General features: G+C 36.2%; 1 protein-coding gene across 1 annotated transcript; it reads left to right on the top strand.

The window, feature by feature from the left end:
• The first annotated feature begins 2215 nt into the window (after positions 1-2215).
• Positions 2216-16291, top strand: LOC104908926 (importin subunit alpha-9). The gene is made up of 11 exons (XM_010698097.3): positions 2216-2362; positions 2807-3026; positions 5012-5165; positions 6825-6927; positions 8380-8564; positions 11161-11240; positions 13180-13330; positions 14370-14451; positions 14550-14608; positions 15097-15402; positions 15884-16291. The coding sequence occupies exons 1-11, from the start codon at positions 2311-2313 to the stop codon at positions 16049-16051; spliced, it is 1560 nt and encodes a 519-aa protein (XP_010696399.1). The 5' UTR covers positions 2216-2310; the 3' UTR covers positions 16052-16291.
• Positions 16292-16665: the final 374 nt, after the last annotated feature.

Here is a 16665-nt window from a genome sequence, read left to right as displayed (position 1 = left end):
TGCAGGTGGGTCGAAGAGAGAGAGAAGGGAGTGCGTGTGGGTCGTTGGTAGTCGCGGAAGTGGTCGGTGGCTGGGAGGCGGGCTGGTGCGTGGCTGCTATGGTATACGAAGTCACAAGTGGTGATGGTGGTGTTGTGGTGGTGCGGCACAGGTAATGGTTGGTGGTGCCGCCGTGACGGTGCGGCGCAGGTGGTCGAAGAGGGAGAAGGGTGCTGCGAGAGAAACGAAGTGCGAGGTTGAACGGTTGCTGGGTAGGTGGAGGTCCGTGGGTGTTCGGTGGTTGGCTGGGTAGTGGCGGCAGACGTGGGTGGCGAAGTGGTGGTGCGGTGGTGGTCGCCCAAAAACAGAGGAGGAAGCAAGCAGTGGGTTAATTTTTTTTTTTGTATTAGTTTTGGCTTAATATTAACTCCAAAATTTCTGATTTTCGGTTTTGTTTTGTGTTGGCAAAACTTGGGAATCAATTGGTATTTATAGAACTTGTTGGAGGTTGCCATTGCCTTGCTGTTCAGTTTATAATTCAAAGCTTATGAACTTTGGTCAAGTTACATTAATGGAGGAAGATTGAGAATTCAAACTTTGAGGCTTCTTCCAGATTTTGTGAGATATTGTAGAAAATTTTATTGACTAATGAAGAAGATTTCTGACATGGGTGTTGAAATGTAATGGTGAATATTTGATTTCATGTGTGAACATGAAGATATGTCGAGAAAGAAGGAAATTGGAGTGAGGAAGAAGATAGGCTAGAGTGTTAGACTTATAGGGACATTTTTGTAATTTCTATTTTTACTTAAGTATAAGTACTTGTTTTATTGTCCACAAGTTAGACTAAATAAAGGAAACTTAAAATAGCTTATTATACATTTTAATATCTATAATTCTTGTTTTTGTTAGTTTGGAAATATTTAATTTATAATTAATCCGATAATTAGTATTACTTAAATACGGGATATTACAATATGTGTAATTATTTTAAAATTAAGGGAAATTTCCACCGGTAATCCTGTACTATGGAACAATTGCAATGGTAAACCGCTTTTCTTTTGAGTTTCAAAAAAATCCTATACTTAGTAATATTATACAATCATGACATTAGTGATGGCTAAATTATTACTTCAACCGTTAAACCTATTTACTATCCTAACCCAAGTTAACCCCAAATCACTACCTAACCCACTGAATTCCTATCCCACCGCCATCCTTCCACCTAGAACACCATACCCTGTCACTCTCTCCTTCCCAATGACTTTTTCTCTTTCCTCGTAACTCTCTCCCTCCCCGTGACTTTTCTTATTCTCATTGATGGAGAGGTGGGACAGTAGTGGAGAAGTGGGACATTGGTGGTGGAGTGAGGTTCATGTAAAGCAGTAGGACAATCGTGGAGGGGTGGAACTGTGATGGTTGGATGGGATGTCAGTGGGATGGGTGGTAGTTGGGAGTTGGGGTTAACTTGGGTTAGGTAAACCAATAACACGAATGGTTGAAGTAACGATTAAACCATCATTAATGTCACAATTATATAATATTACTAAGTATATGGTTATTTTTGAAACTCAAAAAGAAAAACAGTTTACTATTGCAATTATTTCATAATATAGGGTTATTAGTGGAAATTTCCCTAAAACTAAATTATTAATAGATAAAAAAATATAAGTATTCGGGATATAATCCGGACCTAAAAACCAGTTACTAATTAGAAATTGCAACTAAGGGCCTGTTCTCTTCGCCATAAAACAGCTGGACTGAACTGAACTGAACTGATCTGAACTAAACTGAACTGAACTGAACTGATCTGAACTGAATTGAATTGAACTGAACTGAAATGAATAGTGATATGTGAGAGTAAAAGTATTGTCAAGAGCTGAACTGATCTGAACTGAACTGAACTAAACTGAATTGAACTGAATTGAACTGAATTGAACCGAATTGAACTGAACTGAAAATAAGCTGGGGAGAACATGCCCTAAATAGTACCATCGAGAATTTAGTAGAGCATATCTTCACATTGTTTTCCCTTCTCATATAAGAATTTGCCTTGTAAGAGACCGCCTACTTTTCAATTAAAATTAGGCAATATTAAGCCCAATAATAAAAAAAGAATTAATTCAATAGTGACTAGGTTAATTTCTTTCGATGACTAGTTTAATTCATTTAGTGACTAGGTCTACTTTTATATTAAAATTAGACCGTCTCTTTTAATAATTTTTGCTCATATAATTCGCCATTTGCTCTTTTTTTCTCACTGCTCCCGTTTGTCAAATATAGCGAATTCAGAAGCCTGTTTTTTTCGTGCAAGAATATCTGAACCCAAAAATGGCGGATGGCAGCTTAGCTTCTCATAAAAGAGATCCTATTAAATCTTCAGGCAAATATATATCTTCTTCAACTCTGTTAAATATTTCCTCAGCTTTGTCTTGCTTCTTTATTTATAGTTTCCATACATTTGAATTCACTTACAATATGATAGTGATGTTCGCAAAATTTCTTTATCCGCAAAATACAAATTAGAGCAACACCCAATTAAAATTGTAATGTTTTTGGTTACTATTTGCAAATTGTGTTTCATCTTATGTTAATTTGACTTCAGTTCAAGTTTAAGTGGGGAACTTACATTTCGAAACCCCATTTAGTATTATGCTAGAGTGCTGAATCTCAATTCTTGCTTTTAGTTGGGAATTTGTTGCGTAAAACCCCATTTAGTATTATGCTAGAGTGCTGAATCTCTATTCTTGCTTTTAGTTGGGAATTTGTTGCGTAAAACCTCATTTAGTATTATGCTAGAGTGCTGAATCTCTATTCTTGATTTTAGTTGGGAATTTGGCTACGCAACGAAGACGGCAGAATGCAGTTGTTGTTGCTAAAGAAAGGAGGGAGACGCTTATTAGAACAAAGCGGCTTTGTAGAACGGGGATTGGTGGTGATGATGTTGGTGAGACTGATGCTGATATGATGCTTGATGAGGAGCCATCAATACTGGAAGCTCAGACTTCGTCAGCTGTCGAAGAATTGAAAGCTGCCGTTGTCTATCAGTATGCTGCGTTTTTATGTATTCCATTGATTGTGCTTATATGTATGTTTGTTGGGTTAATATGAAGTCAGGTTAATAAATCACCAAATAGTCATGGTATTGAGTCTAGGAGAGTGCATAAGCCAGGATAATAAATCATCAAATAGTAGCTTTATCTGCCATTGAAGGTAGGATGCTACACTTTGGAGGATGTTATATTTAGGAATTGAAAAATGCCAAAAATGGTTTGGTTGAGTATAGGGGAGCTTAGGTGGGAAGTTTCTGGGATTATGAGATTTCATGGAAAACTGTGATACCTTTATTTTATCAACATGACAACTCAAGACTTTGGTGTCCTGGTCTTTTTCTTGTCAACCAAACAACTCCTTGATGTAAAATACAACATATGAGGAAGAATTCTAGTGGTAGTTGTACATATCAACTTATGATGAAGCTCGATGTGATAAATTATGTTAATTTTGCTTAGATCTTGGGATTGTTATCGGTTAGAGGTTGAGGAAACTTATAATAATAGGATTAGAGGATTACCAGTAAGCTATATTAGCATTATGTTGCCTTTTGCTGAAAATACATCTTTGAAAGATCCCTAAATCTTTTATAAAGGTGCAAATATACCTAAAAAGTTTTGAGCTGGAGTAGTTAAGATTGGGAAAACAGGAAAGTTAAGCAGCAAGTCTACACATATTTGCTCAAATGGTAAACATGACACAAATGCTTCTTTCTCTCTTTTTGTATGTTGTCCACATACCCCTTAACCAGTTCATATAAGCAGTAAAAAGCTCGAGGAACTTCATGAAATTTTTCTTAAATTTTAATTTTCTTAACCAGAAAACATATAAAGGCCCTCCAATTACATTCCCTCCATTTAATAAAAAGACCACATTTGATTTGATGGTCAAAGAAAACTATCAGCAGCTTTTATCCAGATTATTCTTGTAATTTATAATGTCAACCTAGTCTTACTACAAAAATTCTTGAACAGTAAAAGTTGCATACTTCTATATATTTATCTTTATAAAAACTTTTACCAGCATATAGAGATAGACGATCATAATTTAACTTGAAAAAGTTTGACTACAAGAGTCAAATGTTTAAAACATGAGAAATTAAATGATTGGCATCCAGTAGCTATGTATATAAGTTTAAAAGAAAAACAGAAAGTTAACTTTGATTCAAACTATTTCATAAGAAAGTAGTGGAAGTCAAACATGTTTATCGTCATATAGATCTAGGGTCAAATGTTAAAATGCGAAGAACAAATTTTGCACATTTTTTAAAACTGGATGTACGCATATATAAATTAAATGTCCATAGTTTATCATGTGTATTATTTTTCAATAATATGTGAATTTCTTCCATCAAGCTACATATTAATTCCAAGATATTGTATTTGGAGTTAAAAAGAAATAAGATGCACATTGAACTCTAAATTTATGCACATATAATTTCAAATATTGCACATATATCCTTCTCATTTCAAGAAACTTCTATTCGATCTTTCCCCTATATATATGTGTGTGTGTGAATGTGTGCATGTTAAGTTATACCCCTGTGGTGTCTTTAGATCTCTCCCTCATTGACTAGGTATCCAAGACAATTTTAGGAGGTGTAACATCCTGGTTTTAGTTCTCAAATTTGGTTGCGATCGTGATAATCGTTGCAGAACGACTTTTACGGGCAATGCTAGCACGCTCAAACCTACATAGTGTAATTGCGATGCGTCAATGCGGCTGAGATTCAACACCATGCATAACATGTATTCAATACTCATACGTTAATGCATCTCATGTACATGGATACAATAATCTGTAGCTAAAATCTGCACAAATCACCATTTACCAAGTCCGTAATATAATCATACTTGTAGCCGAGTCCATAACCATGGTTTCCTTCCCTTGTGTTGCTAGTTTTTTATTTATTTATAGTTTTGTGCAATTTTCTGTACTAAATAGTAAATAGTTGTACTCATATTGTATTGAATAATAGGGGCAAAGGTGCGCTGATGAAGAGGGTTAGTGCTCTACGTGAGTTAAGACGTTTATTGTCTAGATCCGAGTTACCCCCTGTTGATGTGGCGCTTAAAGCTGGGGCTATACCTGTCCTTGTGCAGTGCCTTTCATTTGGTTCTCCGGATGAGCAGGTCTGATCGATTTACCCTTTGGTTTCTGTCATTTTTTTTTTTCTTTCCGCTCCCATTTATTACATACACAGACACGCACAAATTCTAATGTAGAATGGGTGTATACAATAAGTCGAATAGGATGGTCAAGTTATCTTAATTCACATTGAAAGGCACCACCTTATAATATCACATCCCTTACTGTACACACCAATCACAATATTACACAAGAGGGTAGCATGTCTCTATGTATGCGTGTCTGTTTGTGTACGGAACATCTTATCTGTTTTCTGTATTCAAATGTGAGTTTTTGTACGGAACATCTATCTCAGTGTGATATGCTTTATCAAAATGTGAATCTATGAGTGATAACATATTCCAGCTAAGGCAACCCCTCCACATCCTTTTTATTTGTGGTTCTAGGTTGTACCATCTTGGTAGATTATGTTAGAGACAAACATAATATAAGTTCAAGCAGCTATGGTACATTAGAGGAGATTAGTGACTTACTTACTTTAGGCAAGATTGTGGTGACATAAGCAATCTGATGGTCCCAACTCCCAAAGTTGTGGATCATTATTGTAACTAATAGGATATTAGGACTTGTTTACGTTTGCTAGGTCTTACTTGATAGAAAAAGCACCTCCCAAATCCTTGACATCTTCTTAGGCTATACTGCAAGTGCGTGTTAGGAAACTGCAAAACATCTAAGTAAAGAAGAGCTTGCTTTAATAGTGTTCTCTTATAAATGCTGCTACATCTTGGGTTTTAACACTCATCTATAAGCTTGAGCTTTGAAATATAGGTAGTTTTGGCCTTCTGGGAATGTCTCTTGCAAATTAGTTGTTTCATGATGATAATTGCATCTACCATTTACCCTGGTCCTACGAAATTGGTGTTACTTGGAAAATGGTATATACTGGTACTTGGAAGAGGTACAGGAACTTAGTTTACTAGTTACCTTGTTATGCGGTATCTTGCGGTCTATGTTACTTTGACTTTTTATTTTGTCTTATGTAACTCTAGTCGGACACTTGACACTCCAATAAGGATATGGATTCCTTGCATGACACTTCAATGTTCACCTAAAACCTCCAATCTTGACTTCTTGACCAACTTAATCCTAGTGGAATAAATGTAAAAAGAAAGAGGGAGGAGAAAAGTATGAGATATATGCTCATGGATGGGTTTGTTTTTAGAATTCTTGCAAGAACTTATGCACAAGTTAGCATGAATTGTATATGTAATTATACATGCATGTCTAATTGTGAAAAATTAAAACAAAAAGCATTTCTAAAATCAGGCATATGCCCGCATAATTGCCATTCGTATGTCTGAAAGTTGATTATTGACGTGTGTGACACTTAGATCTTCACTTATAACTGGGCCTAAGTAACAGAGCCCATGGTAATGCAAGTGTTACACTTTGGAGTACATTTAACCAGTTTGCACATTCTAGGATTAAATGCCGGGGGAGGGGGTGTTTTTGGTGATTTAGGTAATGCTTTTCTTTTTTCTTGTTCTTCTGCAAGGATAAGATTCCATTTCAAATAAAAGGATCTATGATGGTATTCCTTAAGGATGGACCAATTTTTTATTTCATAATCTTTATCTTCTCCCTGTAATTCACTCTTCAATTAAGTCATGATGTTGAGAATTTTCATCCTTTTCATGTTACAGTTACTTGAGGCAGCTTGGTGTCTTACAAACATCGCCGCAGGACAGCCAGAGGAAACAAAGTCTTTGCTCCCTGCCTTACCATTGCTTATAGCACATCTTGGAGGTTGGTAAATGAAGTCTATGCCGACTAGATTATAATATATTGTCGTTTATTTTCTTTGTGTTTATGAGTTAGGGTTCTCACCCCCGCCCCCTCTCTCGGTCTCTCTCTTGGCAATTTGCTATCTGCTGTAGTCTGTAGCTCCATTTCTCTTATTTCATCCATCTGGCTAAATGGATTATTCTGCCACAGCCTCACAGGCATATTGTGTTTCAATTAGAGCCTAATAACTGAAGTAATTTGTGTAGACCTAGTTGTTCCAAAACTCAAGAAAAAAATGCAAATATGGCGTTGGTCATGGAAAATGATAATTGTTTATTTGCAATTTGTAGCCGTTGTTCGTAGAGACCATTTACCTTTTCTGTTGTCAAAAGCATTAGCACATTTTTGCATGACCAACAATCTGATGCACCGTACCTGATGAACAGTGTATGACAAGCATAAAATAGGTAGTTTTAAGGTGGTAAGAATGAAGCTCCGAAGGTTGGGCACTTATACTATGCAGTGACAAGTATTAACTATTAAGAGCCAACATAGTGAGTGTGCATCTCATGTCCTTACGTCTTATGAAGATGATTGATAAAAGGGAAAGAAGGGGGATTGTCTTGCCAAATGCATTAGTTGGTTCTTGGTAGTACTCTGTACAAGTTAATCTTCAGCTTTTCATAAAAATAACTGCATTTGTTGTACGGAAGGCACATGCTTAAGCTCTGTGAATGATGGCTGGGCTCAAGTTATCAAGTTGCACAAGTGTGTCTAATAGCTGCATCGTCTGTTTGAACTTTGTTTGAGCTTGTCTTGTCTACCTGGGCAGCATCATCTTGTAAGGTTTTACACACTTGATATTTTCTGCTACCTGTCTCCTGTCTTTCTCTTGTAATTGCCTTTTTTTTTTCCTGGGGTGCATAAATCTAATTGCTTAGGCCTCCTAAAAGAAGTCATTCCTTGGAATAAACATTAAGTAGAATCTGAGAGAAATAATGAAGTTTAGCCTTTTAGGCCTTTTTTGACCTTCACTTTACCTTTATTACAAATTGTCAAATTCAGTGCTAAGGGCTAGTTTGTTGTCACTACGACTTTTGAGTTTCTTTGGAAACCCAAATTTAAAATTTTGAAAACTATAAGAACAGTTTCTAGCTTTTAATTCTTCTATTCCAAAATTAATATGGCTTGTAAAAGTCTGAGTAATATAAAATATGTTACATAGTTTATGTCATTACAACTTTTATAATCTTAAAACTGAAAACTAGCAGTGATGCCAAACCAGCATTAAGGGAAACAGGTTTTTGTTCATTTAATCATTTTTCCTGCTTCTATTGCACTTTTTTTTTTTTTTGGGGGGGGGGGATTTACCGTAGATTCTTGTGTGGAGCCAATATCGGGCTAGATTGCTCATGCCGCTTGACAGCATATGTAAAGTTAGTAGAAGTTTGTAACAATTTCCTTTACGTGCAGAGAAGAGTTCTTTGCCGGTGGCTGAGCAGTGTGCATGGGCAGTAGGTAATGTTGCAGGTGAAGGAGAGGAACTTAGAAACGTTTTGCTGTCACAAGGGGCGTTGTTATCTCTTGCCAGAATGGTTCTTCCAGACAAGGGATCAACTGTGAGGACGGCCGCTTGGGCACTGTCAAATATTATCAAGGTATTATTTTCATTCTGAAGTCTCATAGCATGTCTAAGTATGATGAATTGGGTAAGAAATTGCTTCAGAATCTGGTTGTTATTACATCCTGCTTTGTATTTGTATAGCTGACGTTGAAAATTACTTGTATATTAATCTTAATGCAAATCAGTTTTATGCTATGACTTCATACGACTTTATGTGTTATTGCTCTAGCTGAATCGTTGCTTCAAGAATCGAGTGTTTAAATGGCGCGATACTTATCATCACTTTTTTTTGGAAGGACTGAACTTCTAAGATCTAATGTTCATCACCTTATTATAACTCTATGATAACTTGATCCAATTTTTATAGCCTTTGGAACATGTCTTGAATGAGGTTTACTCTTAGAAGTTCTTGAGAAGTGAGAACCTTGGAAGATATTGCTTCCTTGGCCAGACTGATTGCTCCATGGTCCTTCTCAAAGCTGATTTATGTTTTTGCCTCAATAATATAGTTGTTAGCTGCAAGTTCTGCTAATGAGTTTTATCTTTTCTTGAATTACTTGGTAATGCTTCATTGTCTCCTCAAGGTCTATGTATAACTTATACTCTTTAAGGAAAGCAGTTATTTGTCGAGCTCTTCTTTGAAGATTTTTGGGAAAACTTAAGATTTTGGTTGACATAGTAGCCATTAGAGTGTTTCTGATTCTCTATTTGTGTAGAGAACCCATAGGGAACCTATAACTTGCCATGATCCTGATGTAAGATTTAGAAAAAATTTACTGGTTATTTGCATCCAGCTGTTCATGTGATGGAAGAAGAGAAAGTGTTCAGAAATGAAGAAAGTCATAGATACTCCAATGCCTGAATATCTCGATCTTATTATCTAATCTGGCTTCACAAAGAGTACTGCAGTTGTTTCAGGTTTAATTCTTCAGCACTTTGAGTAATACTATGTTAGCTGATTTTAAAGTTTGTTCCATAGTATTCTTCTGCGAGTGATCTGGAGCAGGTTAAGAATGCCTGTAACTGTATAGATATCTGCCATTCTACCTAGCTTTTCCCTTTAAAGTTGCATTCGGTAGTGTACTAGTACTACCTCCTTACAACATAGGAGAGGGGGAGTTGGGAGGCACAATATTTAAGGATCCCATGTGATGAGGAGAGAGATAAAAAAAGAGAGACTATGCGATGAAGAATAGAGAGACAGATAGAACCCATATTTTTATAAGGTAGTTTTTTGCAAAAAATGTAATTTATAAGGTATTTTCTGACAAAAAACCCATTTATTGAGAGTATTTATACCTATTTTCCTCTGTCCCAAATCTCTAGTACAATGTGGCTTTTACTGTCTCAAATCATCCCCGTTCCTGCATCACCGTGACCGTTACCGCAATCGTGACCAAAGCCGCATTTTCGAACTATTATGAGTCTCTGAGATTCTTACACCTCCAAACCACTTCCTTAGACTGCAGGGCATGAATTGATGATCAATCCTTTCCTTGTTAGTACTCTCAACTTGCATTCTGCTTTCCCTGCCAGGAGACTGCAGCTGTTTTGTGATCGTCAGATATCAATATATTTTTTTTATCCTTTTGTAATATTGGGATTTCTAATGTGTGCCCATGGGCACACAATAGCAGTAACTTGACTCCTTTATCGAAAAAACAATAACTAGATTCCATATTGATGACATTTCCAAATAAGTAAAAAATGAACCTATCCATAAATGTACTTTCGCTTTAGGGTTCATCATGCCGTTAATTAACTACATTTCTTTGGGTTTTTCTTTTAGTGGGCACAGAATAGAGTGATTAGACAAATTATTCAATATATGAATTTCAAATTACATGCCCTAATCGTACTCTCCATCTTATCTCTGCTCATTGGTTCCAATATTTGGAGTTAATCTGAAGACTGAAGATCGCATAATCGTTCCTTCCTCTTCCTTAAGAATAGATCCCAGACCCCAATCCTGAACATCCTTCACAGATATGTTGAGAGTTCGCGTTAATAATTCACCTGGCTTTATTCTGAAAACTGCAGTTCAACGTCTCTTCTCTTAGATATTGGATTATCCTGGCATTTTTTACTTGAGGAAAACCTTGAGTTCCAACATTTGAATTCCCTCTTGGTAATTTGTCTGAAGTTCCTTAAAATCTAGACACCAAATGTCAATTTCATTAGTTGTTTAACCTTAGCCTATGTAATCAAGTATAATGGAACTGAGGAACTGACCATCTGAGATATATATAAGAAACTAAATCATACCAATTTCGGAAAGAAGAAGAGTTGTAGAACTTTTATCTCTATTTGTTGGTGATAGAATGAATTTAGCAGTGGCTTAACTTTCAGCCGGGGCAGGTCACTGATCAATGCATGTCTTTGAAACTGAATCATACCCACTTATTGTTGAAGAAAACTGTTATAGTGGTCGTCTGTGAAAGCACCCTAGACAAATTTGGCACTTGCCTTTGTGTCCTGCTGTTATATTTCTGAAATTAATCTCAAATCTGTATCATTTTCTGCATTATGGTATATGGTAGTTTATTTCTTCAGTTTTGTCTGTTTATTTCTTACATTTTGTTTTGTTATTAATATTAATCTCAAGTTATTTACAGTTTGATGAAATGTAGGGTCCAAATCCCAGAGCTGCAACTGACCTTATCAAGATAGATGGTGTACTTGATGCAATTATTCGGCACTTGGAAAAATCGTAAGTTGATCTTTTCTTTTTATTATTTGCTTCAGCATCACTTGAATTATACTGATAATAATATCCTACCGTTATTCTTGTGGCTGATATAGTTTATAAATCATTTAGATATCTCAACAAAACAATGTATGGCTTTTCATACTGCTGTTTGGCCTTCTTAATTGAGCCACTAGGCTTCTTCCCCCCTTGCAAGCTGATAGAAAGACACTCCCTCCATCCAAATACTTTTACATGTTGACTTTTTACCTGTAAACGAGTGGGTATTAGCCAATAGTATGTCTTTGATTGGGTAAAAGGCATTAATTAACCGAAGAGGACAACAAAATGGTACAAGCCATAACAGAAAGGAGGACAGTTTCTTTGGAACAGAGGGAGTATGATGTAAGCCAAGTTAAAGCTGGCAGAGTTCAGATGGATCAATTAATGTTCTTAAGATGTTCTGCTCAGTTGGTGTCGGGCCTTAGCAATCTCCATTTATGATAGCAAGACAACAATATGAACTAATCAAAAAGCGAAAAATAAGAGCAATGACAAACATAGATATAATGTAAGCACCCATCACTAACAAGTAGGGGGAAAACCACCAAGGTTTTACTAATCCTACAACCAATGTTAGCAAACCCCACAACTCACAGAACCTGTTAATTACAGTCTCTCTCAAGAATTCTAATCAGAAACCTAAGAGTCTTTGCAACCTCTCCTTGTGTTTGATGAGCATCCAAAATGATGATCTCAATATTTCTGTATATAGAGGTTGGAATCCTAGCCCTTATAGAACTAGCATCTAACAAGATCTAACCTATAAAATTAGGAAACCTATTTTTCTAATACAATTATCATCTTACTAGGACATAAAAATAATTTCTAAGAAGCCTAACTTAAATAGAACTAGGAAGCGAGTAACAAGGAAGCAATAGACGATTCGCTGAAATTTGTGTGCAGAAAACCTTGTGCAGGCGCGCAAATGCTTCTGCCACCCAAGCTCCATTGACCTTTGTGCGGGACACATGTTTAATCTGTCCGGGCGCACAGAGTCTTCTGCTTGATTAATTTTTTCCATCTACAGACTACAAACTTCCATTATCCACTCATGGAACCTACCACATGTCTACGGGCCCTACTATCGTGTTGGACTATTCGGCTTGCATACCTAACACTCATACTCTCACTCTGCTTCTGCGGGAACCTGGGACAACCTTTGCCTTCTATTTAGCTATGAGCAGCGGATCTATATAATACATGAATATGTACAAGTGCGCTATATGCTTTCTCCTGGGATGTTTGCGTTGGCTAAATGGCTTTGTTTGGGAAATAGTTGGATTGGTGGAAACATATGGTAATAGTTTTTCAAAGACTGCAATGATTCCACAGTTGCAGATTAATTAACTGTTTCCTACTTTATACACTGTACAGAACAGTTTCCTGAATTGATTTACTTTTTATTATTGGCAATTATTACTGGCCTTTCTTCTCTACGGTTCCATCATATGTTGGATGTCGCATCATTTGATCGAAAAGTTGCCTGCCTTGGTTCAATCTTTGAAGTTTTGGTTTTCTCAAATGTTTGTGGTATTGGAATTGTGTTGTAAACCTCTATTCAAATCCCAGAATTTTGTTGGATTTAGTTATTCTTTCTAGTTGGCTCAATTTTCTTTTGGTCTACATAGCATGCACGCCTTTCAATTGGATGGAGGGTGTAAAAGCTAGACAGAAATACATCTGTCACAGGTTGATCTTCCTGGCTGCTTATCTGTAAAGTTGATATTGAGTTCACCTTTTTAATACTCGTCTTTAGCATTTTTAAAATGCTTCTTGTGAATTTGTCCTTAGTCGATATATTATTACTCTGTTAAGTAAACATCAGATTGTAAATGTGATGCGCCAGAAGTAGATTGTATATAGAATTGGTCCTAAAATCTAAACTGTCTGTTGTATCCAGAGATGAGGAACTGGCAACTGAAGTCGCTTGGGTTGTTGTGTATCTTACAGCCCTTTCAAACATTGCTTCAAGTATGATGGTTAAGAGCAATCTTGTTCATCTTCTTGTGAGAAGATTGGCAACATCTAACAGTTTACAATTGCTTATACCGGTATGTGCATCATTATTTGTGAAATAACTGAATATATCTAGTTCTTTTCCATGTCCCACTCTGAATTTAGTTTGCATAAAGCAAAATTTGGCAGTCGCAAGATTGCATTAATCAACTAACATGATAGATTACAAACTTCCATTATGCGTTGATTTCATGGAGCACCAACAGTGTTCTTGGTGATTGTGAGGTCAAATGTTTGTTCCTTTTTGCAGCGCCAATTATCCATTTAGTACTAGATTTGGATGCATGGAAACTTCTGGTTTTAAGTTTATTGCCTTTTGGCATACAAACACATGGACATGTGTACGCTCCTGATGCATGTGCAAAAAGTAAGAAATACATTGTATATAATATTTTGCTCTGTTTTAAACACATCTGATGATAAACATGCTTGCGTGAGGAGGTGATTCGGGCCATTGCACAGTTTAGAATGGTATTTTAGTTTACACCTTAAATTTACTTCTAGAATAAGTTTCAGAGGGATTCTCAGTTTCAATTTAGGGTGCTGAAATCAGTAACAGCTTGGTGTGCATGTTGCTCGTCTTCTGTAATTTGTAGAAAAAATTGCTTAATTGCACTTATCTTGCTTTATATATTGACTTTGTTTTGCTAGTAATTTATCAGCTTTGGAAGTTCTGTATCAGTATAACCCACGTAGCTGATTTCTGTGAGTATCCAGTACTGTAATGTGGAATACACTGTTCCAAGTGATCGTGTTTTGTAAAATTACAAAGTGCTATTTTCTTAAAATGTCTCTCTATTCCCCTAGGAGCTATGTTGGGAGGGTTAAGAAGCCAAAATAAACAGTTTGGAGTATGTCTTGACATTTTAGCTGGGTATTTTTAACGGAAGTATTGCTGCAGAAGTCACATTCAAGGGTTTGAAACTGAAGATTCTGTTGCTTTTTACTGAGAAAGTACATCATTAGGGGATTATGTTCCTTTGTTTCGCTGCTTCTATAGGTTGTTGAAAACATCATAACTTGTATCTGTCTTGTTAATTGTCCTTTTGTATTCTAATTCGTATTATGGATTAGGTGTTGAGAAGTTTGGGTAATCTCGTTGCTGGTGATGCAAACATAGCTTCTACAATATTTGTCGCTGGAAATGAAGTTACAGGTTATTATCATGTTGATGTCCATGGATAAGTTCCCTCCCGTCCCCTACCACACCCCTGTCGTGGTTTACTAACTATTATCTGGAATTATAATTTACAGATAATGTTATAGCTGCCCTTGTTAAATGCCTCGGGGGTGAGCATCGTGTGTTGAAAAAGGTTTGCATTCTAATTTAATTGCTAGTCCCTCTATGTAGTTTTGTTTGCTTGTTTACTTTCTTTGGATCTCTCAAAGTGTGCTTGCTCTATGAATTTATATCGGTAGATGAATTACCTATTTTTGTGACGTTCTTGATAGATTATCATAGTCGAAAGCAAAAAGGCACATCTATAAAAAGCCAGTGAACAGTGCACACTGCACAGAGATAATAAAATAGCTAGCATCAGGTATCAAAATGGGAAGACGGATAATCATTGTGAAACAGAGTATTCCCAAATCCATTGGTTAAGGATAGTAGTTCTTGCATTTATGCTGGTTAGATCGTTAATATATGTGTTCTGTCATATTATGCAAGCAGATTGGAAAAGGGAAGTATAGAGTAGAATATCCAGATGGATATGTGGTTCCTAACATAATAAGAAAAACTGATATATATATATATATATATATATATATATCTTCCTAACAAAGTTATCTATTATTCTAGGAGGCTGCATGGGTGCTGTCTAATATAGCTGCAGGTTCCATTGAGCACAAGAGATTACTATATTCAAGTGAAGCAGTTCCATTGCTATCACGTCTCCTTTCAACTGCACCATTTGATGTAAGGAAAGAAGTAGCCTATGTCCTTGGTAATATATGTGTGGCCCCAACAGAAGGTTCTGGGAAGTCAAGTCTGATCGTGGAGCATCTGGTTTCTTTGATTAGCAGAGGATGTCTTCCTGGTTTCATTGAGCTTGTCCGATCTGCCGATGTTGAGGCTGCAAGATTGGGTCTGCAATTTATGGAGCTGGTGAGCTCTTCTTCTAAGTTAGCTCGGAAATATGTTATGCGTCACTTTTTTTTTTTAAATTTCTCTGGATGTTGTCTATGACGCACTATATTTTTATCATTATATAATTGCATCATCACATTGCAGCATGTAGCCCGGGAATATCACACTCTTCCCTCTTGCTTGACATCTTACTATGCTAACTATGTTCAAATAAAATGGGCGCTAACTAATGGCATCAAGTAACTGAGTTCATGAATTTTGCCTGGGTTGCATCTTATCGTAGGTTACTTTTATATATGAAGTTCAGGTAATTGTTAAAAAAAAAAAAGATTCTATAGTTGCATGAATTTCGAAAATGCTTGAGAACATTCTGAGCTCTTGTTTTTCTGCTCAGTGTTTTGATGTCAAGACGGGGATCTATTGGTACTGCCACAAGTTTTTGTAGCCCTGGTTTATTAATTGATTTCTGTTCTGACTGTTTGAATTTGTGTGTTCATAGGTTTTGAGAGGAATGCCTAACGGCGAGGGACCAAAGCTTGTAGAAAAGGAGGATGGAATTGAAGCTATGGAAAGATTTCAGTTCCATGAAAATGAAGATCTCAGAAATATGGCAAATGGATTGGTTGACACATATTTTGGCGAGGACTACGGGCTTGATGAGGCTTGAAGGATAAAAGAGCATGAACAGGAAATTGCATCATCTGTTTCTGTTGATTAACACTTAGTTTTGTATTTTGAGATTCTCAGTTTTAAGAAGGGAATCTTGTTCACACTTGGTGGTAGAAATATGAAAGGGTAAATATTGCTACATGTCATCTTTGATCACTCTCTCGTAGGGATGTTGGGATCTTTCTTGCGCTTTCTTCTTACATGAGTGGAAATTGGAAACATCAAAATCATGGATTAATTACTGAGGCTTTCTGTATTCCTATTTGTTTGAATAAGGGGCAATAAGTTCCAATTAAGGATAATAAGTTTTGAATAAGGAATGATAAGTAGTACACCTTTATTTCAAAAATTCTATCACCTCATCTTTTTGTGAAAAAAAATTGGTCGAAGTAGGAAAAAGATTTTGAAACAAAAGAAGTATTAAATGATTTTGTTAAAAAAAAGTTAAACATGGTATAGGGTTATTATGATATATTTTTAAAAATATTAGTCAACTTACCTTGTTTAGCATATTCCTAATCTGCATGCCGAAAAAATTAGTAGCACTTAAATAATGGTTTTGGTCTTAAATGTTTTTCTTTTTTCGGGCATGGATCTAATTTCAATGAAGGT

Source organism: Beta vulgaris, chromosome 7 (assembly GCF_026745355.1).
Source record: "Beta vulgaris subsp. vulgaris cultivar EL10 chromosome 7, EL10.2, whole genome shotgun sequence".
NCBI classification, from domain to species: domain Eukaryota; kingdom Viridiplantae; phylum Streptophyta; class Magnoliopsida; order Caryophyllales; family Amaranthaceae; genus Beta; species Beta vulgaris.
Note: the sequence above shows the minus strand (reverse complement) of the source record. Positions and strands in the feature narration are given on the sequence as shown.

Coding starts and splice junctions, on each gene's coding strand:
- LOC104908926 (XM_010698097.3), top strand. CDS start 2,311: ATGGCGGATGGCAGCTTAGCTTCTCATAAAAGAGATCCTATTAAATCT. Junction 8,565..11,160: donor CACTGTCAAATATTATCAAG/GTATTATTTTCA, acceptor GATGAAATGTAG/GGTCCAAATCCCAGAGCTGC. Junction 15,403..15,883: donor GTCTGCAATTTATGGAGCTG/GTGAGCTCTTCT, acceptor GTGTGTTCATAG/GTTTTGAGAGGAATGCCTAA.